Raw genomic sequence first — 24,592 nt, 5'->3', positions numbered from 1 at the left:
AGGTATTCGCCAAAAACGGATACCCGCGCAACTTCATCAACAGATGCCTAAGAGAAAGACCACGGAACGAGGACATGCCACAACCAAAAGGACTAGCCACACTACCATACATCAGGAGCGTTTCAGAACTGACAGCCAGACTACTGCGACCCTTAGGACTCATAACGGCACACAAACCAACAGCCACGCTCAGACAACAACTTACTAGAACGAAGGACCCGATACCCAACATGAGCAAAACTAATGTAGTGTACAAAATACCATGCAAGGACTGCACAAAACACTATATAGGACAAACAGGAAGACAGCTAACAATCCACATACATGAACATCAACTAGCCACGAAACGACACGACCAGCTATCCCTAGTAGCCATACACGCAGACAACAAACAACATGAATTCGACTGGGACAACACTACTATCATAGGGCAAGCCAGACAGAAAACAGCCAGGGAATTCCTAGAGGCATGGCATTCATCCACAAACTCCATCAACAAACACATCAACCTGGACTCAATATACCAACCACTACAGCGGACAGCTGAAACTGACAACCGGAAGCAGCAAGGACAGACCACTATAAATACCGGAAGAAACATCAAAGAAGCGCTTCGCAGGAGGCTCCAGAGCATTGATGATGTCGCCAGCTCGGCGAACAGAACCACAACAATATTCAAAGGGGTCTCCACTGTCTTGGTCCAATAGGTGGGATGTTTGATAGAGGGAAGAATTATAGAATGACTGAATGGTTATAGCCCAGAAGGAGACTATTCAGCCCATTATGTTTATACTGACTCTATGAATGAGCAGTTCACTTCAAGCAACACCCCTGCTTTTCCCTTTAACCATACAAAGCTTTTCAATCAATGAACCAATTCCATTCCAATGCATCAAATGCACAGACCTCCTCAACAATCTGGGTGAATGCATTCCAGACCCGCGCCCTCATGCTTGGCAAAGGTCAGTGTTGCTTCTTCTGTTAATTACCTTAAATCGATAATCTCTTTCCCCCAATGGGAACATTTATTCCCCCATCAATTCAATCCAAACCCCTCATGAGTTTGAACAATTTAATGAAGTCTTCTCTCCAAGCCTCAACATCTCGAATCTATTTCTATAACAGAAGTTTCTCACTGCTGGAACCTTTCTTGGCAATTTTGTTGCACCCTCTCTGATACCTTCACATTTTCCTAAAGCATGGTGCCCAGAACTGGACATAATATTCTAATGGGAGCCATGATGTAGTGGTGCCAGTGTTGGACTACAGTGGACAAGGTCAGAAGTCACACGACACCAGGTTATAATCTAACAGGTTTGTTTAAAATCACAAGCTTTCTGAACTCTGTCCCTTCATCAGGTGAAGCGGAGATAAGTGTACAGGCACAGAATATATAGGCGGGGAGATAATAGTATGGTAATTCCCGGTAATTATGAGTGCCAACAGGTAAGTACAATTAGTACTGACTGGCTGAATAACAAGTCTCCGAGTAGGAGCCAAACTTGTATATAATATCCTGATTTATTTCTTAGCAGTATTTAATATTGATTTAGTTTATACCAATATTGCATAGTGATTTATTTTATATCAGTATTTTAAAGTGATTTAATTTAGTGATTATTTTACATCAATATTGTTCAGTGATTTATTTTAGCCCAGTATTTTATAATTATTTAGTTTATGCCAGCATTTTGTATTGCTTGAACATACCGTCCTCTCTTGTATTCTCTGTGTCCCCATTGATAAAACTTAGGAGATGCTGTATGCTTTAGTAATGACTCCCGTAGCCTCTCTGCCACTTTCATTAATTTATACATATATACACCCAGCTTCCTCTGTTACCGTATGGTTTATGTGTTCTTCCTCCCAAAATTAATGAATTCACACTTCTCTGCTTTAAATTTCCCTTATCCCCATCCAACCATTCCAGCAACTCATCTATGTCGTTTTGAGTTCCACGCTACCCTCCACACAATTACAACGTCTTGTATCATCTACAGATTTTGTAAACTGTGCCTGAGGTTTAGGCCATGAATATGATTCAGGAACAGCAGGATTTCAAACACCAATTCCCACCCTTTTGAATTTGGTTTCTGTCACACAGGCTCTGGTGGCAATGTTTGTCAGTTGTAATGAGTTAACTGGACAATTTGGTGATCATAGTTTTACTAAAATAAATTAAAAAGCTGGGTTTTAACTCCTCACGTGCAAGGTCCTGGGCCAGCCTAAAGTCACCCCTCATTGACATGTTCCAGCAACGGGCCATAAACCCTGACTGTCAGCCCCTTGCCCATAGCGACGTCCATGCCCAAAGGTGTTGAAAAGGTGTTGCCCATTACCTTTGAAGCTTTTGGAGAGAAGTGGGCACCACGTGGGCTGGAGTGCATCATCTCCCCCTCTGATTCCATTTTGATTTTGTCACCTCCCTTAGGAACTGAGGAAGGAGCAGGCCATTCAGTCCCTTGAGCCTGTTTCATCATTCAGTGAGATCATGGTTGATCTGTGGCCTGACTCCATATACCTGTCTTTAGCCCATCTCCCTCAATACATTTGCTTAACAAAAATCTATCCCAGACTTAAACTAACAACTGATCTAGCATCAACTGCTGTTTGTGGGGGAAGAGTTCCAATCATTGTTTCCTCTTTTTTTAAATTACTGTTACAAGTTGGGTAGTGCTTGCAATTTGATTCAATGGGTAATTGGTTAATTTGATAGGATATATTTTTAAGTTCTTTCCCGAAGCGGAGTTGGCTTCTGAACAGATAAGGGGTCACAAACGGTAAGGAGGAAACTGATAATTTAAATAGAATAATATTTAAATGGTTAAAAATTGCAGCATGCTACTGTGCAGAGGTATGTTGGATGACCTTGTGCATGAATCACAGAGGGTTAGTTTGCAGGTGCAGCAGGTAATTAAGAGGGCAAATGGAATATTGTCCATCATTCCTAGAAAGATGGAATTTAAAAATAGGGAGGTTATTCGGCATCTGTATAGGATGCTGGTGAGGCCACACCTGGAGTACTGTGTACAGTTTTGGTCTCCTTACTTGAGGACGGATGTACTGGCGCTGGTAGGGGTGCAGAGGAGGTTCACTGGGTTGATTCCGAACTTGAGAGGGTTGGTTTATGAGGAAAGATTGAGTATACTGGGATTATACTCATTGGAATCTAAAAGAATGAGGGGGCATCTTATAGAAACATATGAAATTATGAAGGGAACAAATAAGACCGAAGCGGGCAATTGTTTCCACTGGCAGGTTAAACTAGAACTAGGGGGCATAGCCCCAAAATAAAAGGGAGCAGATTTAGAACTGACTGAGGAGGAACTTCTTCACCCAAAGGGTTGTGAATCTGTGGAATTCCCTACTCAGTGCAGCATTTGAGGCTACCTCGAAGAATGTTTTTCAGGCAGAGATAGACAGATTTTTGAACAGTAAAGGAATTAAGGGTTTTGGTGAGCGGGTGGGTACATGGAGCTGAGTCCTCAATAAGGTCAGCCATGATTTTATTGAATGGCAGAGCAGGCTCGAGAGGTCAGATGGCGTAATCCTGCTCCTAGTTCTTACATTTTTAGGTTGTTTGCAATATTTTATGGATCTATAACAAAACCTTTGTAAATTTCTGTAAGTCTCTGGCTGCCAATTTCAATAATTTGATCTCAGTGTATTACCACTGCTGTTTAAGGAAGGGAATCTGTTTGTCCTCACCTGGTCTGTCTTAAATGTGACTCAACACAGACATTTACTATAAGCTGACCGACTCCCACAGCTACCTAGATTACACCTCCTCCCACCCTGCCCCCTACAAAAACGCCATCCCATATTCCCAATTCCTTCGCCTCCGTTGCATTTGCTCCCAGGAGGACCAATTCCTATACCGAACAACCCAGATGGCCTCCTTCTTCAAAGACCGCAATTTCCCTTCAGATGTGGTTGACGGTGCTCTCCACTGCATCTCCTCCACTTCCCACTCCTCCACCCTTGAACCCCGCCCCTCCAATCGCCACCAGGACAGAACCCCACTGGTCCTCACCTACCACCCCACCAACCTCCAAATACATCATACCATACTTCGTCATTTCCGCCACCTCCAAATAGACCCCACCACCAAGGATATATTTCCCTCCCCTACCCTATCAGCGTTCTGGAAAGACCACTCCCTCCACGACTCCCTCGTCAGATCCACCCCTCCCCCATCCTCCACTCCCGGCATCTTCCCCTGCAACCGCAAGAAATGCAAAACTTACACCTTTCCTCCTCCATCACTTCCCTCCAAGGCCCCAAGGGATCCTTCCAGATCCGTCACAAGTTCACCTGCACCTCCACACACATTATTTACTGCATCCGCTGCACCCGATGTGGCCTCCTCTACACTGGGGAGACAGGCTACCTATTTGCGGAACGTTTCAGAGAACACCTCTGGGACACCCGCACCAACCAACCCAACTGCCTCGTGGCTGAACACTTCAACTCCTTCTCCCAGTCTGCCAAGGACATGCAGGTCCTTGGCCTCCTCCATCGCCAGACCATGGCAACATGACGCCTGGAGGAAGAGCGCCTCATCTTCCGCCTAGGAACCCTCCTAGAGATGAATGCAGATTTCTCCAGCTTCCTCATTTCCCCTCCCCCAATCTTATCTCAGTCCCAACCCTTGGACTCAGCACCACCTTCTTGACCTGCAATCTTCTTCCCGACCTCTCCGCCCACACCCCCTCTCCGGCCTATCACCCTCACCTTAACCTCCTTCCACCTATCGCATTCCCAACTCCCCTCCCCCAAGTCCATCCTCCCTACCTTTTATCTTAGCCTGCTTGGCACACCAGCCTCATTCCTGAAGAAGGGCTTATGCCCGAAACGTCGATTCTCCTGCTCCTTGGATGCTGCCTGACCTGCTGTGCTTTTCCAGCAACACATTTTTCAGCTCTGATCTCCAGCATCTGCAGTCCTCACTTTCTCCTGTCTTAAATGTGACTCCAGACCCATGAGAGTGCAGTTAACACAGAACTAACTGGCCTCTGAAATAGCCCAGCAAGCCATCATTCTTGGGACATTAGGAATGGGCAATGAATATTGGCCTGACCAGAGATGTCCACGTCCCGTGAACATAAAGTATTTTAGTTACTCATAACCGCTCATTCTTCGTTTAGGTAAACCATGTGAGTACAGGGCTTGAAGTAAATTAACAATAATGTGTTTCACATTTTTGTTTTGAAGATCAGATCCATTTCATTTCACTCAATCCACTTTGTATTTTCTGCAAAGGCCGACATTTTCCACAAACCTATTATATTACCACAACATAACTTCTGCAGTTACGTTAAAAAAAGAAATCATTCAGAAGTGGCAACCTAATGTCTTGCAGGCCTGTAAATGCATTTTGTGGTCCTTCTGTGGTTATTTTGAACTCTGTGGATTCGAAATTCCTAGGATATTTTGGTGGAAATTGGGGATTTATGGGAAAAGATGTTGTGCAGCATTAATCACTAATCCAGCTCAGGGAGCTTATGGAGAACAATATTACTTTAGCTAGTCATTGCCCATGGGAGTGACAGAATAGGTTGTAGTGTAATGCAATCCCAAGGGGTGACCTTATCAAGGTTTATAAAATTATGAGGGGCATGGATAGACAACACATGGATAGACAAAGTCTTTTCCCTGTGATGGTGAGTCCAACACGAGATGGCATAAGTTTAAAGTGAGAGGGGAAAGATTGAAAAGGGACCCCAGGGGCACCTTTTGCACGCAGAGGGTAGTGCATGTATGGAATGAGCCGTCAGAGGAAATGGTGGAGGCAGGTACAGTTAAAATATTTCAAAGGCATCTGGATGGGTACATGAATAGAAAGGATTTAGAGAGATATGGGCCAAATGCTGGCAAATGGGACTAGGTCAGATTGGGATGTCCAGTCAACGCAGACAAGTTTGGACTGAAATATATGTTTCCCTGCTCAATGACTCTATAAATAAGTAGAGTCATAGAGATGTACAGCATGGAAACAGACCCTTTGGTCCAACCCATCCATGCCGACCAGATATCCCAACCCAATCTAGTCCCACCTGCCAGCACCTGGCCCATATCCTTCCAAACCTTTCCTAATCATATCCCTCTGCTTAGCATTTCATCTGGCAGACAATACCTGTGTTAAATACCTCTGTACTGCCACAAAGTATTTATCCAGATTAGGCTGCACTAAGTCTGAAACTAAAACTTTGTTCCTCAGAGACAGGAGTGTTGTAACTTGGCCACCCTGAGGCTTGTGGGTCAGAGGTCGCTGGTCCAGATAGTGGCTAAAGTGTGACAAATTCTATCTGAGACAACACTACCAACAGGTTCAGGCCTGACAAGGCTGCAGTTTGGAACGTTCATCAGAGATAAATAACCATTCTTCATGAAAATGATGTGGGAATGTAATGAGGCCAAAATAAACACAAATGTTCTATAATTGAACAACAGGAAATCTAAAAGGCTGAGTAATAGAAAAATATTTGAAAAGGCTTGTTGGACGAAGGGACAGTAAATATTGAGTACAAGATAATACAGAAGCAGTTTTTTTTGAAGAGAGGATGGAATGCCAAGGAAAACTGGAAAGTAATACAAGAGTACAGAAATGCCAGAACTTTCTTCCAATACTGGAACAGCCGAAGAACAGAGTAATATTTAAACCCAAAGTGACACGTGAGGTTGAACAGAAAAAATAACTGATGTACCACAAGTTATTTTAATGCAATATTCATTATAACATTGAATATTGAAGAAATGGTCTGTGTGTCCTGGCACTTTGACACAAATGTAGTGCATGGTGTAGCCAGACTGGAAATCTGTGACTCAGTGACGAAAGAAGTTAACAAATCCAGCAAGGGTTCCAATAGGAAATAGGTTAAGTCAGCCCCTTTTTAAAAACAAATACAAATTGCTGGGGAAACTCAGCAGGTCTGGCAACATCTGTGGAGAGGGAAACAGAGTTAATATTTTCAGTCTGATGTCATTTTTCTTCAGAAAAGAAAGGGATTGGAATGTGGGCTCATTTTCTGCTTAGGCACCTTACAGCCCCCAGGAGTCAATATTGAATTCCAAAACTTCACAGCTTCACATGCCTGGTCAATTCTTCTTTCTTCCATTCATACAAATACACACAGAAATATGCACACATACATACAAATACACATCGCATCTTGTTGACGTTGCTCTCAGCAGAGTGGTCTCATTTTCTCTTTTCATGCGTTCATTTCACCCTTTTTACATCCATATCCTTCCTTCACTGCCCTTCACAACCTCCTTGGCTCTGAGCATCCTTGCAATCTGTTCTGCTTGCTCCTCCTCCTTCTCTATCTGCTACATAAAAAGAACATTTTTCAACTCCTCTCATTTCTGAAGAAGTGTCACTGGATGCAAAACATTAACTATGTTCTTCTCTCTCCACAGATACTGCCAGACCTGCTGTGTTTCTCCAGCACTCTGTGCTTCTTGCAGATTTCCAGCATCCAGATTAAGTTGCCACACACTTATCTAGCAATGACACATATAAAAACAAAGGAAATAAGAACAAGAGGAGGCCATTTAGCCCATTAAGTCCACGCTCCCATTCAAATAGATCAGGGGACTGACCGTCAACCCCAATGTAATTTCTCCTCCAGTACCCTGATCTGAACAGTGGGAAATCAAGACAAGTTTGTAATCATTATCAGACAAATAATCAAGGGTATGGAATAAAAATGAAAGAAGTGCAGATGCTGAAAATCAGAAACAAAAGACAGAAATTGATGGAAAAATTCAGCAGGTCTGGAAGCATCTGTGAAGAGAAAGCAAAGTGAATATTTTGAGAAGGATCTGTCTCTCTACAGATGCCACCAGACCTTTGGGAGGGAGTGTGTGTGCGGGTGTGCGTATGCGCGTATGTGTATGTGTAAAGGTTCTTGGGCTTTAGAAATTGATGCAAAGAAAGCAAAAGCATGGACCCCATGTTTATGAATTATTGGCGGACTTCCAGTTGGGGTAATGTGTACAATCCTTGGCCCCAGACTATTGCATCATTACCTCACAGCAGAATGACCAAGATGGTTTGAATGCTAAGGAACTGCAGCTTTTTGATGAAGCTAGATAATGTGGGATTGTTCCTCTCAGACAAGAAAAGGTTAAGAAGAAGTTTAATTGATGTTTAAAAGTTGCAAAACATCTTGGTGGAGATGGCGTTTCCAGTGACAGGAGTGTAAGCTATCAATGTGGCACAAGTTTAAGGTGACTGGAAAAAGACCCAAAGGGAAGATGATTGTGGCATGGTAGGTTTATGCATCACAGAGCAAGCCTATAATCAAAAAGGCACAGGAGAAGGGAGGATCTGTATAAAGATGTTGCCATTTGGGAGTCAGAATATAAAATGTAGATTTGAAAATAGCCTGGGCAAGTTAAAACGATGCAGTTACTTGGAACTACATAGTATTTTACAGCATTGTAATTGAACATTATATCTAACAGATCAATGGCATCATTTATACTTCACACAAGCACCTTTCTGCCTTACTTGATTTCATTGTTTGTAAATTTAATCAGCACTGACTTGCCATGGAAGTAAAAGACACATTATGGAAGTCCCTTGCTTGTTCTTTATTCGCATATTCTGTGCTTCAGAACAACTGGTTAAATTTATACGGCAATACAGTTTATAGGTAGTGAGGGATTACTAATCAGCATGGGACAAATTATAAAGCAGATCTAAGGAAAGAGGGGAACAGTTTATAAAGGCCCAAAAATAAAACAAAAAAATGCAGATGCTGGAGTTCTGAAATTGACAAAAACTGGACTTGAAATGTTAACTCTGCTTTTTCTCCACAAATGCTGCCAGACCTGCTGCATTTCTCTAGCAATTTCGGTTTTTGTATGTTATAAAAGGCACAAAACATGGTAGATGTATAAGATAGAAGTGCACACTTGGGCTAAATTGTAGAAATACCATGGATCCTGCCCAAACATCATCAGAGGAAACTTTACCCTGGAGTGTGTCTTCAGCTGTGAGAGGGATATCTCTCAAAATCCAACAAAATCAAATCCTAGTTTCCAGTGAAAGGCTCATGTTTGGTATATTCTAACCACCAAAACTGTTTGGCAAGTTCAACCAATTTCTGACATTTGCTTCCACTTTTGTCGTGTTATGATCTTCAACAGTGGGTTCAGCTTAGTGGAGGATCCAATTCTCCAAAACATATTTTGTAATTTGATTAGTTTATTTCCTTCTTATTTATTATCTGTCAGTGGCCTATTTGGATTTGATGGTTGAGGCCAATAAAAATAAAGTGCTGGTGAAACTCCAGCAGCATCTGTGGAGAAAGAAATAGTTAATGTTTCAGCTCGATGACTTTTGAGTATTCATAGTCAGATGACACCAGATTATAGTCCAATGGGTTTATTTGAAATCATAAGTTTTCAGAGCACTGCTCCTTCGTCAGGTGAAGTGGCTCGTCAACTGACAATGCTTCGAAAGCTTGTGATTTCAAATAAACCTGTTAGACCATAACCTGATGTCATGTGACTTCTGACCTTACTGACCCCAGTCCAACCCCGGCATCTCCACATTTTGATTAGTTATGTCAGTGAAATGCAGAGATGAGACTCCGATTCCGACATAACTACAGCAGCAACATTATCTTCAGCATATTTTTGTGTCAGATTTCCAGCATTTGCCAGATTTCACTTTCATATTTGTTGCTTAGATTTGATGGCTGTTGGCTGTCATCATTGTTTGCTCTCTGCGGATTGAGACACAGTCTACAGGTCGTTCTTCTGTAATGCGTGTTTCATCAGCGCAAATTAGCTGTAACACAATTGACGAATTGTGGATGTTGTTTGGGTAATACAAACTCTCTACAGAATGGGTAAAGCGATTTTCTATTAGCGATCTACAGCCTGATTTTCTATATCGCGAGGTCACAGAGGAACACAAATGTAATGTTACAGATGGAAAAAGTGAGGATTGCAGATGCTAGAGATCAAAGTTGAGAGTGTGGTGCTGGAAAAGCACAGCAGGTCAGGCAGCACCCATGGAAACGCCCTGTATCCGGAATGAAGCTTGTGAGCCAAGGGGGTGGAGAGATAAATGGGGGTGGGGTGTGGCCTGGGGTAAGGTAGCTGAGAGTGCAATAGGAAGATGGAGGAGGGGGTAATGGTGATAGGTCAGAGAGGAGGGTGGAGCGGATAGGTGGAAAGGAAGATGGACTGGTCATGAGGGCAGTGCTGAGTTGGATGGATCTGTGATAAGGCATAGAGGAGGGGAATGAGGAAACCGGTTTCCTACCAGTACATCTTCCTTCCCACCTATACGCTCCATCGTCCTCTCCGTCCTATCACCATGACCCCACCTTCATCTACTTATCACACTCTCAGCTACCTTCTCCCAGCCCCACCCCCTCCCATTTATCTGTTCACCCTCGCGGCTCACAAGCCTCATTTCTGATGAAGGGATTTTGTCCGAAACATCAATACTCCTACTCCTCAAATGCTGCCTGTCACGTTACAGCAGAACAACCTGTACCTGTACACACTGTTGCAGGTTATCATACAAACACACAGATTGCTGGAGAAACGCAGCAGATCTGGCAGCATCTGTGGTGAGAAATTTAGATGTTTGGAGTCCAATGTGACTCTTCTTCAGAACTGTCAGAACCTCCTCAGAAATCTGAAGAATAGTCAGACTGCACTTGAAACATGAACTCTGTTCACTCATGCTGCTGAGTTTCTCCAGCACTCTTTACGTTTAACAGAGAAACACAGAAACATCAAATATAGGAGGTGGCCATTCGATCATGGCTGATCATCCAACTCAATTGTCGAATCCTACTTTGTCCCAATAACCTTTGATCCCAATTACCCCAAGTGCTATATCTAGCCGCCTCTTGAATACATCCAATGTTTTGGCATTAAATACTACCGATGATAATTAATTCCACAGGCTCACTGCTCTTTGGGTGAAGAAATGTTTCCTCATCGCTGTCATAGGTGGTCCACCCCGAATCCTCAGACTGTGACCCCTGGTTCTGGATGCACCCACCATCGGGAACAACCTCCTGCATCTACCCTGTCTAATCCTGTCAAAATTTTATACGTCTCTCTGAGATCCCCTCTCATTTATCTGAACTCCAGTGAAAACAATCCTAACCACGTCAAGCTCCCCTCATATGTCAGTCCCGCCATCCCCAGAATCAGCCTGGTGAAGCTTCGCTGCACTCCCTCAAGAGCAAGCGCATCCTTCCTCAGAAAAGGAGACCAAAACTGTGCACAATATTGCCGGTGTGGCCTCACCAAGGCCCTGTACAACTGTAATAACGGTACTTGATACCTCTTGCAATGAAGACCCATGTACTGCTTGCCTTCCTTCCTGCCTGCTGCGCCTGCACACCTAGTGCACAAGGACACCCAGGTCCCCCAGCACACTCCCCTTTCCCAATTTACAGCCATTCATATGCTATATATTTTCAGCAACAGCAGTGTTTTGCTTCATTTGAGTGTTTAACTGTTATGCGTAGTGGTCATTTCAGAAACAAATGCGTATGTGACTATTAGATTAGATTAGATTACTTTCAGTGTGGAAACAGGCCCTTCGGCCCAACAAGTCCACACCGACCCGCCGAAGCGCAACCCACCCATACCCCTACATTTACCCCTTACCTAACACTACGGGCAATTTAGCATGGCCAATTCACCTGACCCGTACATCTTTGGACTGTGGGAGGAAACCGGAGCACCCGGAGGAAACCTACGCAGACACGGGGAGAACGTGCAAACTCCACACAGTCAGTCGCCTGAGTCGGGAATTGAACCCAGGTCTCAGGCGCTGTGAGGCAGCAGTGCTAACCACTGTGCCACCGTGCCGCCCACTACCACCATGCCGCCCACTACTTCAGAGCCAGGCCCTCATTCGACATTTAATGGAGATAAAGGAGTCTTACCATTGGGCCTGGGTCCCCTTTGATACCTGGGAGCCCTTGAAGCATCGGGTCAACAGTAAAGCTTTCCATCCCAAAGGTCTGGTATCCATCTGTGGCAGCAGGCGTTACCGACACCACGCTATAGGTAACTTTGGGGTACAATGGAGTTGTGGCTGGTTTTGGCTCAGTTTCCCGGCCCACTGCTTCCTTCGAGGCGGGCCTCCGGGTCTTGGCGGTTTGGCGTTCGGTCTTCCGCGTGGCCGGCACGGTGGCGGTTGGAGGGGGAGCTGGCACGTGCCCAGTCTGCGTGGTCGTCGCGTGCCCAGTCTGCATGGTCGTCGCGTGCCTAGTAGGCGTGGCCCTAACGTGCCCAGTAGGCGTGGCCCTAGCGTGCCCAGTCGGCGTGGCCCTAGCGTGCCCAGTCGGCGTGGTCGTCGCGTGCCCAGGAGGCGTCGCCGTCGCGTGCCCAGCGGGCGTGGCCCTCCCTCTGGCGTCTTGCTTTGCGGCTGCGGCGGAGGGAGCTCGGCGGGGTTGCCCTTGCTGGGTCACCGACGTCGTGCTGCCCTTCCCGGTGGATCTGGCCGGGGTGGGCGCCGTGGCCTCGACGTGAGGGGTCAGCTGGAGGAACCCAACGCTCGGGACGGGGGTAGTGGGTCTCAGCGGCTTCGGGCGGATGGTGGTCGCGGCCTGCTGCTGCTGCTGGATGGGGAGCACAGCGGGCGGGGCCGTGGCGCCAAACGCCGTCCGCCTGACGGTCCAGGGGCTGAGGTTCGGCGACGTCGGTGCCAGGCCCAGCAAAGCCACGCTCTCGCTGAAGCTGTTCGCCGGTCCGCTCCTCTTCCGCAGCGTCAACGGAGAAGGAGACGGGGCAGAGGAATTGGGAAAAGGCGGCAAAAGAGGGAGGAGGGGGAGGAGGTTCGGCCGGTAAATATCAGCCTGCCTGCACTGTTTCTTGATGTATTTGCAATAATTATGAGCTGCCTTAGCAGAGGGATAAATATCAAATTGACAGACAGCTCCTTCGAACTGCACCGAGTGTTGGTCCAACTTCCCCAGAAGAAAGGAACCCTCTGGATCCAAAGAATCCTCTTTCTTGAAATGCAAATTTGCATGAGTGCGATTCTTCCCACAAGAAGTATATAGAGTAACCTTTCGACTTCTGATGGTGATGGCCATGTCGTGCCACTGGCCATCGTGGACATCGTAATCGAAATAGACAGACTGTTTGTGTCCCACATACACAATGATTTTCCCCGGAATGAACTGCATTCCAAGCTGCAGTCTCTTTCTCTTATTCCTGACGGTGAATAGAAAAGCATTGTTGACACGGTGGGAGCACACGCTCAGGACGAGGGTGAGGTTAGTGCCATATGAGGCAGGGATAACAGCTGCTACAGGTGCTTTGATGCGAGCTCTCTGTGTGAGAATGATGCCCAGTTTAAAAGGAATGACCCCCTGAGGAACAGAGCGAAATGTCATGGAAGATGGCGATGCCAGTGTTTGTGCTTTTTTCCCAATAAGGCCCAGCCTTTGGAGAATGTCCACATCTGAAAGATAAGACGAGAAAGGATGTAAGAACTCAGTCCACACAAAGATCTCATTTGGGCACACATAGGCTTATCCAGCACACTGCTGACCAGGTATCACAGAATCCCTATGGTGTGGGAACAAGCCATTTGGCCCATCAAGTCCATGCCCACCTTCCAAAGAGCATCCCCACCCAGACTCACCCCGTAACCTGCTTTTCCCATCATCAATCCACTGAGCATGCACATCCCTGGACACGATGGGACAATTTCCCAAGGCCAATCCACCTAGCCTGCATATCTTTGGACTGTGGGAGGAAATCCATGCAGACACAGGGAGAATATGCAAACTCTACAAAGACAGTCACCCAGAGACTAGGTGGGTTCCTGCCACTGTGAGGCAGCAGTGCTAACCACTGAACCACCCACATAATCTAAACTGATTCGTCCTATTTGCCAGCATTTGGCCCATGTTCCTCTAAAACCTTCCTACTCCCAAGATGCCTTTTAAATGTTGTAATAGTATCAGCCTCTACCACTTCCTCTGGCATCTTTTTCCATACATGCAGCACCCTCAACATAAAAGGTTACCCCTTTCCTCCCTGTTAAATCTTTCCCAGCTCACTTTAAACCTTTGCCCTCTAGATTTGAACTTCCCTACCTTGACAAAAAAACCATGTCTATTTACCTTATCCATGCCCTCATTTTTATAAAACACCAAAACTCATCTGTCAGCCTTCGATCCTTCGGGGAAAGTAGCCCCAGCTTATTCAGCCTCCTCATATAGCTCAAACTCCCCCTAGTCTCAGCAACATCCTTGTAAATCTGCTAATTTCCTTTCTGGGAGCATTTCAATAGTACAGGTCATTATCCTGCAGACTGGTGAAGGCCAGATGAAGTCATGTTTCTTGGCAGCTCAACTCTCTCAAGCAATTCTTTCGCTCACTTTATCAGATTGGACAGTTCCTGAAGTAGTCGGAACATTGCTATATTAAGCACCAGACCCATGTCAATAATAGTTTACAATGCAAATTGGTTTAAATAATAATTTCCTCAAGTCACATTTCTCATTTGTATTGGTTAAGTTGCCCTTCCAGAGTCACGTATTCACTGCCAGGATTGCGCTTTTTGAGACATTGGAAAAGATGTTAGATAAATGCAAATCTTGCCTCTTTCTTTCCATTTACTTCACGGATCTCTCGAGTTTAGTCATGAATGTTGAGAGTTTCCTCTTTCAAAACTAAACCTCAGAACCCTCCTTGCTCATCACTGTTATTAAGCAACATTAGGTTACTAGTGGTGGTTCGTAGCTTAAAAAAAAGTCACAGTGATGTGGTGGTTGAAATTACCAGGAATGAAAGGCTTAACATATGAGGAACGTTTGAGGACTCTGGGTCTATACTCAATGGAGTTTAAAAGGATGAGGGGGGATCTAATTGAAACTTACAAAATATTGAATGGTCTAGACAAAGTGGACAATGGAAAGATGTTCCCATTGGCAGGAGAGACTAGGACTCAGGGTAAAGGGAAGTCCCTTTAGAACAGAGACAAGGAGAAACTTCTTCAGCCAGACAGTGGTGAATCTGTGGAATCCATTACTGCAGAAGGCTGTGGAGGACAGGTCATTGAATGTATTTAAGACAAAAATGGATAGGTTTTTCATCGTTACGGGGATTAAGGGTTACGGGGAGAACGGGATTGAGAAACCTATCAGCCATGATTGAATGGCAGAGCGGACTCAATGGGCCAAATGGCCTAACTTCTGCTTGGATGTCTTATGGTTTAAAACCCATTCAGTTGTGTGTGATAGCATGTTTGGATACAAAAAAAGAAAATATAAAGACTTGAACACTTCAGATGGAAGGAGTTGTAAGACTGAGTAGTCAATGAACTCAAAGGTCTTGCTCATCCATTTCATGGACTGGCTTGGATCCAAATGACACTTCATGGAGAGGTTTCTCCTCTTCTTCTAACATTCTTACTCTCAGTCTTGTGCTTATCGAGATTTTCATTGAACCTTTGAACAACTATCTGAAGAAGTGAAAGTGAGTTCCCATTATAAGAAGACTGCATTTGTTTCGAATTCAGACAATTGATCACACCATTGAGTCTCATAAAGCCAAGGAAAATCGTAACCTCAGACTACCTTTTTTCCTAAAAGCATATAATCAAAATTCTCCTCCTGTCTTATTTTTTCCCTATTTACCTTGGCCACAGTTTAGGAGCAACTGGAGAATTCATGATTTGAAAAAAAATTCAGAAAGAGAGAAAACCTTCAGTGTTTGTGTGTGTTGGAGCGTTCAAGACAGCTGATCTAGTGCAGTCTCACTGGTTTCAAACATGACTGGAAACAGACCATTTTTCAAGGTAAGTTATGTAACGGAGCCAAGAGAACAAACTACAGGAGGAAAATAAAACCCTGGTTGTACTGCACATTAAACACTGGATCCTTTCCAATTTGGTTTCAATCCAATGTGCTCCAAAATAAAACCCTACCAAAACCTTCAATGCTGAATCAGTGCCTAATTAAATCATGGCTCCAGTATCAATTTACACCAGTTTAATAAATTCACTATTACCATTTTCATTTGCCAATTAGAGCATCTTGTTTCAGTATAATGGAGCTAAAAGAACTGTATAAAATAAACATAAACATTGTTGAAAAAGAGAGCAGAATTGCTGAAGTTTTTCCGTCTTGCACTCATCAAGCCAAATGCATGATTCCAAATTTCAAATGATCATACTAAGCTATATGACAGTAGGAAAAGATGCTGATTGAATGGACCCTGGAGCTGAATCTAATGTAAACAAATAGAAATTTGTCAAGACTCCTAAAATAGCCTCCAAACCTGTGACCTCTACCATCTGAAAGGACAAGGGTAGCAGATATGCGCAAGTTCTCCATGCCTTGGAAACATATTGCTGTTCCTTCAGTGTCATTGGGTAAAACTCCTGGAACTCCCTCCCTCACAGTGCTGTGGGAGAGCCTGTAGCATATGGCCTGTGGTGGTTCAAGAAGGGAGCTGACCACCACCTTCTCAATGTGGATAATAAGCACTGGCTCCACCAGTGACACCCAGATCACAAAATTGAATGAATAGGTACATCATCACATTATTAGCCCCACAGGTCAACAGGTTCAAACATTAAATATGCCTTACTCTGATCTTCATGGAAGGTTTGATTAGTTTGTGCATCAGTTAACAGTAAGAGATGCGACTATTGAATTTTTTTGACCCATAATTTTAAATGACTCTGTAATGAGTAGTGTTCCAAATCTGCAAGGATTTTAGGGATGGCCAGAATTAGAGAACAGCTGAGATCTCAAGGTTGGAGGAGATTTCGGTGATGGTAGGGGAGACAGGTGGTGGAATAGCAACAACGCCATGGAGGAACGTGAAAACAAAGTTTGTGGCCCAGGCGATGAAGATGCAGCAGAAACCAGAGAGTTACCGAGGCTGGAGGAGACCACAGAGGTGATGTTGGGAAGATGTTTCCACTGGCAAGAGGTCCATTGGAGGATCTGAGGGCACAGCTTTAGAGTAAAGGGAAAACCCTTTTGAACAGAGATAAGGAGAAACGTCTTCGGCCAAAGAGTGGTTTCTCTGGGATTCATTGCCACAGAAGGCTATGGAGGCCAGCTCATTGAGTATATTTAAAACAGAGATAGATAAGTTCTTGATTGCTAAGGGAACCAAAGGTTACGGGGAGAAAGCAGGAGAATCAGGGTTGTAACACCTAATAGCCATGATTGAATGGTGGAGTAGACTCAATGTGCCGAATGGCCTAATTTCTGCTCCTGTGTCGTATGGTCTTATAGCTGACATCAGGGAGGGATTTGAAAACAAAAGGATAGTGTTAGGAAGAAGGCCCACGTCAATGGAAATTGCACGGCTACGGAATTCATTCAAATTCTATGTATGGATACAGACCTTCAGGGTGATGGTTCCACGACTGCTAGACCAGTTTCTGTTTCAAGCATCACAAAACCCCAAATTAAACTGTTCACTGCCACTTGGGCAACAGAAACACAACAAATGTGCACATGTATTTCTGTAATTGTGACAACCTCTGTTCACTGGACAGTTAAATCCTAATGTAAGCTGGAGAGACACTTGGTTCCCTGCTGACATTGGAAAGATTAAAAATGTCCGTGGAAAAAGGGTCACAGGCAGTTCAACGTCTCCGAATTAAACTGCACAACTCTCAGTGATGGAGATGTTGCACAAAAACTGACCCATAGATGCATGATGCGTTTGCCGGTTCCTTTACTGTACTTATATACATTGCATACTTTGATCACTACATATCAAATGCAGCTGATAAAAACATACAGAGACAAAATTGGGTAAACCTTCTATTTGACACACGAGAGATGACATGGAGTTGAACCACCAAACTCGTGTCTTGAGCTATCAACAAATGGCAGATTTGGTCATGTGGGTATTGCAACATATGGGCAGAATTAAGGTCAGCTGCCTCACAGAATTCAATTTGTCTTGGTGTTCCAAACAAAACATTTTAATTACAATCTCACTCTCCCTACAGACCACATCCTTCTTTAATCATAACAGAATCTGTATTATATAGAAATAGTGTAAGAGCATGTCAGAAAATAACAGCACTAATCATTCGAAAGCCAGCCTGAATATTGTGAGCATGAGGGTCTTTATTGTAATTTAAGCACAACTTACAAATTGAAGAACAAATTTGCTTTCTAATTTAGAATTAAGAGAGGAAGAATTGGATTAGAAGAGGTGGTTAATTGCTCGAAAGGCTAAACAGTTTGATTCTTTTTCCCAATCTGCTTTCCCTCCTTATTTCCCTCTGTAGGGCCCCAATTTGTTTTCCATCTCTCCACACTTCCGCCTTTTAGCTAGATGGTGATCCAGTCTTGGCAATTGACTTTCCCATAGTAGTCCCTGCCAGTAACCTGATCATTTTACTAATTCACTTTTTAGACTGATGCAAAGACTGAATCTCACAGCGATCCTGAGAGGCCAGATTAAGAGTCAACCACATTGCTGTGGGTTCTGGAATCACAGGTAAAAATGGCAGATTTTTTTTTAGACCCAAAGACCTTTCGTAAACCATGATGTGGAGATGCCGACATTGGACTAGGGTGGGCAAAGTCAGATGTCACACAACACCAGATTATAGTCCAACAGGTTTATTTGAAATCACCAGCTTTCAGAACGTTGCCCTTTCACCTAACCAAGGAGCAGTGCTCCAGTCTTTTAAACCTATTGGACTATAACCTGCTGTCGTGTGACTTATGAATTGATAAACCAATGGGGTTTTCATATCAATCTGTGGTACTTGGTCATCACTGAATTAGTGTGACAGATTTATGAATTGAATTTAAATTTCCACCAGTTACTAAGACAGGATTCCACATCCTTCTGAATTACTAATCCATTGTGATGTTACTGTCACCCCTCTATATCCAGTTCCCATTTCAGTTCTTCCTTCATACAGAAGTTATCACTGATCAACACTGATTGACGGTATGCCCTGACTCTGCACCATAGCAAACCCTCCTACTTTAACTGAAAACATATCGCAATGCGAACTGACAGGTGTTGGCCACGCACAGGAAACTGCAGCATCAGTGAGAAACATGGCTGCAATGATTAAAACTGACAATGGAATCCATGCAATCAGAATGGATTGAACATGACGTCCTGACAAAGCCAAGAAATGACTGCAATTCCTCCTTTAACATCTGCATCAATGAATTCACTAAAGCAGCAGGACAAAAATAAATACATGCTAAAATGACGCACAAAATGGAAACTTTTTGCCTTGAACTCATCAGGACTGGGATGCAAAAAACCCAACTTCAAACAGAACCCCAATTTATAGGGAAAGACAACAGGCTGATGATTATCTGGTCCAAAGCTGACATAGAGATGCAACAGGATTTTGACAACTGTGTCTCTGTAAAAACAAATATAATGCAGATGTGTTGACTTTGCACAAATCTAGACCACAGTGAACTCTAAGCTTATATTTTCATAATGTTCCTCTGAAGAAAGCAACCATGAATGTTAGAAGTGAGTCCTTTTAGTTTTCTCAAAACCAGTGAGATTATTATTTACTATAATCATGATACAATTTCTGTGATAAGGTCATATTGCTGAACTGGAGATTTTAATATCAGAACCAATGAATTTCTAAAGGAAGATATACTGAGGTCTAACTAATTGGCTTTGACATAATAATACAGCAATGGAATTATTGACTAACCACAGGAATTATTCAACAACAGACCTAGTAATTGTTCTTGAAATATACCAGTGATGGAGAGTTTTGGAATCCACTGGTCCAAAGTTCCCCACTTTCTTCCAAGTCTCCCGTCAATCACCACATGGCAGAACTCAAATTACTGACCAATGTCTTGCAGAAAATAACGTAATTTATTTCATTTGCTTCAGAATGAGTCAGTATTGATTTCTTCCACCATCACCCTCAGCAAATGGTTCACAATATTAATCACTGAGAAACTGGAGGGAATTTTAACCATTTTAATTGTCGTCTGTAAAGAGAAGGTTGAGAGGAGGTCTCACAGAGATGTTTAAATTCATGAGGGGTTGAGACAGGTGAAAATCCATCCCTTTTGTCAGAAAGGTTGAGGCCCAGAGGGCATGAACGTTTGATGATGGACAAAAGAACAAGAGGTGACACATTTTCACCCAGTGAGTGGTTAGGAACGAGAACACAGCCTGAGGAATCCGACGGAGGCAGATTTAATCTCAGCTCGCAAAAAGGAATTGGATCATGATCTGAAGATGAATGATTTGCTGGGGAAATGGTGACAGAATGAGATTAGCTGAGAAGAGAGCTGGTGCAGACATGGCAGGCTGAATGGCCTCCTTCTACAAACCTGGGGTCAACTCAAACCTGGACGGCGGTTAAACCTTAATATAAAATAAAACAAAGAGCTGTGGATGTTGGAGATCCGAAACAGATAAAAACAGAAATTGCTGGAGAAGATTCAGTTTGAGTCATAGAGATGTGCAGCATGGAAACAGACTCTTCAGTCCACTCGTCCATGCCGACCAGATATCCTACATTAATCCCACTTACCAGCATCTGGCCCATATCCCTCTAAACCCTTCCTATTTATATAGCCATCCAGATGTCTTTTAAATGCTGTACCAGTCTCCACCACTGCCTCTGGCAGCTCATTCTGTGCATGTACCACCCTCTGTGTGAAAAAGTTGCCCTTTTGGTCCCTTCAAAATCTAACCCAGCTCACCCTAAACCTATGCCCTCTAGTTCTGGACTCCCCCACCCCAGGGAAAAAGACGATCTATTTACCCATCCATGCCCCTCAAGGTTTTATAAACCTCAATAAGGTCACCCCTCAGCCTCTGACGCTCCAGGGAAATCTGCCCTAGTCTATTCAGCCTCTCCCTATAGCTCAAACCCTCCAATCCTAGCATTGAACTTGTAAATCTTTTCTGAACATTTTCAGTTCTGAAGCATCACACTGGAGACAAAATGTTAACTCTGCTTTCTCTGCACAAATGCTGTCAGACCTGCTGAGTTTCTCCTCCAATTTCTGTTTTTTGTTTGGTTTTAAGCCTTAATATGCTTTGCCATTGGACAGAGAGAGATAGGAGACACCCAGCTAACTGATGGGAAGATTTAAATGTCACAAAGATGGAGCATACAGTGGCAATATCATTGGTGTCGTAATCCAGAGGCACACGTTAATGATCTGGTGAATATCTGGAAGCTGGTGGAATTAACATTCAGTTAATAAATCTGCAATTGGAAAGCTAGGTGATAATGAAAAGTCACTGGCAAGGTGATCCCCATTTCTGATAGCTTTATGACTATCATCTTGTTCATGAATGCCCTTTAGTGCAGGGAATCCTAACCTTATCTGGTCTCCATGTGATTCTATGTCATAACAAATGTAATGTTGTCATTTATCACAAGAGGGTTGGAATGTAAAAGCAGCGATGTGCTACTAACACTTTATAAAGCTCTGGTTAGACCCCATTTTGAATACTTTGTCCAGTTTTGGGCCCCATACTTCAGAAAGGACATAATGGCACTGTGGCGTGTCCAGCAGCGATTCACACAGATGATCCCTGGACTGGTAGGCCTAACATACGATGAATGGTGAGGATGCGAAGACTGTAGTCGTAAGAGTTTAGAAGGTTGAGGGGAGATCTAATAGAATGTTACAAGATAATGCATGGCTTAGAAAGGGTGGACGCTGGGAATTTGTTTCCCTCAGACAGGGATACTAGGACCCATGGGCACAGCCTTAGATTTAGAGGGGGTCGATTTAAAACGGAAATGAAGAGACATTTCTTCAGCCAGAGAGTGGTGGGCCTGTGGAATACATTGCTGCGGAGCACAGTGGAGGCCAGGACGTTAAATGTCTTCAAAGCAGAGATTGATAAATTCTTGATCTCGCAAGGAATTAAGGGATATGGGGCAAGTGCGGGTAAGTGGCGTTGAAATGCCCATCGGCCATGATTGAATGGTGGAGTGGACTCAATGGGCTGAATGGCCTTACTTCCACTCCTATGTCTTATAGTCTTATAATGTCATTGACACATGACTCTTAGCTGCCCTCTGCAATGACCTAGTACAGCACTCAGTCCAAAGGAAATGAGGGATTGATGGCATAGAACACTCACTCATGTTGACTGATGCCAACAGCCTGTGAAATGTGATCATCTACATAATGTCTACATAATAACTCCTCACTGTCTTATAGTTCTAATTCATGTTTGGTTAGCATGCAAATCAATACTCTTCACTGTATCTCAGTACCTGTGACGATTAGATTAGGTTCACTACAGTGTGGAAACAGGCCCTTCGGCCCAACCAGTCCACCATAATCAAATCAAACAAAATCAATGTGGAAAGTGCCTTCCAGCTTATTAATTGTCTTTATTCCTTCCTGAGGTCAGTATTAGTTGTCCATCCCTAAATGCCCTTGAACTGAGGGTGACATTGTTATGCATCTAGAGCTACACATAGAGCAGATCAGGGAAAGACAGCAGACACCCCCTCCCCTAAAATGCCATGTAGATAGATTTTTTTTGACAATTGATGACAGTTGTCATAGTCACCGTCACTACCTTCCAGTTCCAGATTTATTCCTTGAATTTAATTACCACCAGCTGCTGAGGTGGGCTTTGAACTCACTTTCCCAGAGTATTTGGTCAAATTAACAACCCAGTCGCATTATCACCATGCCACTGCCTCATCACTAGGAGGGAAATGCAGCTGAGTGGTGATAAAGATTGCGAAAGGGAAGATGAAAGTGGTGATTCTGGCTACATGACCTTCATTTTCCAGCCTGTCATTTGAATCAGTGTCCCATAATGGGCGGCACGGTGGCACAGTGGTTAGCACTGCTGCCTCACAGCGACTGAGACCCGGGTTCAATTCCCGACTCAGGCGACTGACTGTGTGGAGTTTGCACGTTCTCCCCGTGTCTGCGTGGGTTTCCTCCGGGTGCTCCGGTTTCCTCCCACAGTCCAAAGATGTGCGGGTCAGGTGAATTGGCCATGCTAAATTGCCCGTAGTGTTAGGTAGGGGGTAAATGTAGGGGTATGGGTGGGTTACGCTTCGGCGGGTCGGTGTGGACTTGTTGGGCCGAAGGGCCTGTTTCCACACTGTAAGTCTAATCTAATCTATAACCCAAAGGACAACACGGGAGGGGTTGGCAGGGACAGACTCTGCCAGAGCCCCTCACTAACTCTGAAACCCAGGGCATGTCAGCTGTCAGCAGTTCAGCCATTGAAGCAGGATGGGAGTGACTCGCTCCCACTGTACTGAAACCACACAGTTTGCAGTAGCAGCAAAAGTAAACACAAAGACTGGCACTCAAAGAAGGATATACCCGTGGGAATGAGGCACAATTCTAGATTGTTTAATTTTTGAGTCTGTCTGAATATAATTTGCTTGCACTGTGTTCCTAGTTTTACCTGTCATGAGGCAAGTGTCATTTATGATGAATGGTACGGAGAGGGCTTGGAGCTGATTGATGATTCTACGTGGAAGGGAAGCTTGACTGCTTCGTATCGGGTCAGCGAGCTGGCTTCAAAACGTGGCTGCCAGGTGGAACCTAACCCTGCCACTTGCCCTCTGAAACTGCCGCTGGTGTTCCAGTGAGAATGGGCTTCACCTCTTCCTCCAATGGGGCACTACACTGGGATCCTGAAGACCCCCCGATACAGTCTATTGTAAAATGCACAGACTCGCTTAGTCTCGAGGAGCAGTGCTGGTGCATCCTGAAGGTGGGGAGGCCTCTGCACTTGTCCAAAACACACCGTTGAGCAACATGAGTGATTGGGGGAATGTCACTTCGTGCCACATGTTTTCAACTGGAGGCAGCTTTGAGACAGAGATGAGAAAACATTTTTTTTCTCTCAGAGCGTTCAGAGTCTTTGGGATTCTCTTTCTCAAAAGGTAGCTGATGCAGAATGATATTTTGAAGGCTGAGGTGCATTGATATTTGATTAGCAAGGAGGGTGAAAGATTATCGGGGATATTGGAGGAATGTAGAGGTGAGGTTAACAATCAGATCGGCCACAATCTTATGAAATGGGGGAGCAAGCCTACTCTTCTTCCTTGTCTGTATCTTGGGTCTCATTGCTCCCCATGCTTTAAGTGGATTTAAGGGGAACTTGTAGATGGTGGTGTTCCCATATACCTACTCTCCTTGTCATTCGAGATGGTTGGAAGGTGCTGCCTCAGGAGCCATGGTGGGTCGGTTGACTTGGAGACAGCAGTTTCTCTTCGTGCAGACCACGGATGTTCAGGCATATTCAGGGAGCTGATGCCTTGCCAATATAATCCATGTTGCAGTCATCACTGCCTGGGAGCCCAAAGGGTTGAGCTCAGGTTCCCTCTCTCTGGCAGAGCTGCAGCTGGTACTGAGCTTGCAATGTTGAACCAACATCAATCACCAGCTAGAAACTGGAGATTAGATGCATAGAGCCCCAACATCATGAATGTCACAGGCAATGTAGCTGCAATCGACTCCAAGGTGGTGAAAGAAAGCTGTCAGAGGAAGCGCTGTTCTCAAAATCCTCTCACTCGGGCGAGGAAGCAGGTGTGAAGCCTCAGTAACTCGTGCAATCTCTTCTCTTTGCCAGTCAGTTCTTCGATTGC

The 24,592-nt window shown here is 44.3% G+C and overlaps 1 protein-coding gene across 2 annotated transcripts in view; it reads right to left on the bottom strand.

Annotated features, from left to right (window-relative positions):
• Window positions 1-24,592, bottom strand: part of LOC132825922 (collagen alpha-1(XXVII) chain-like) — a 593,955-nt gene that overhangs the window by 486,155 nt on the left and 83,208 nt on the right. For both annotated transcript variants that reach the window (XM_060841558.1, XM_060841557.1), the window contains exon 3: window positions 11,937-13,462. In XM_060841558.1, the coding sequence (XP_060697541.1) occupies window positions 11,937-13,462 (1,526 nt within the window). The remainder of the gene's footprint in view (window positions 1-11,936; window positions 13,463-24,592) is intronic.

Source organism: Hemiscyllium ocellatum, chromosome 21, assembly GCF_020745735.1.
Source record: "Hemiscyllium ocellatum isolate sHemOce1 chromosome 21, sHemOce1.pat.X.cur, whole genome shotgun sequence".
NCBI classification, from domain to species: Eukaryota; Metazoa; Chordata; class Chondrichthyes; order Orectolobiformes; family Hemiscylliidae; genus Hemiscyllium; species Hemiscyllium ocellatum.
The sequence above is the reverse complement of the archived record's forward strand: the minus strand, read 5'-3'. Positions and strand labels throughout refer to the sequence as shown.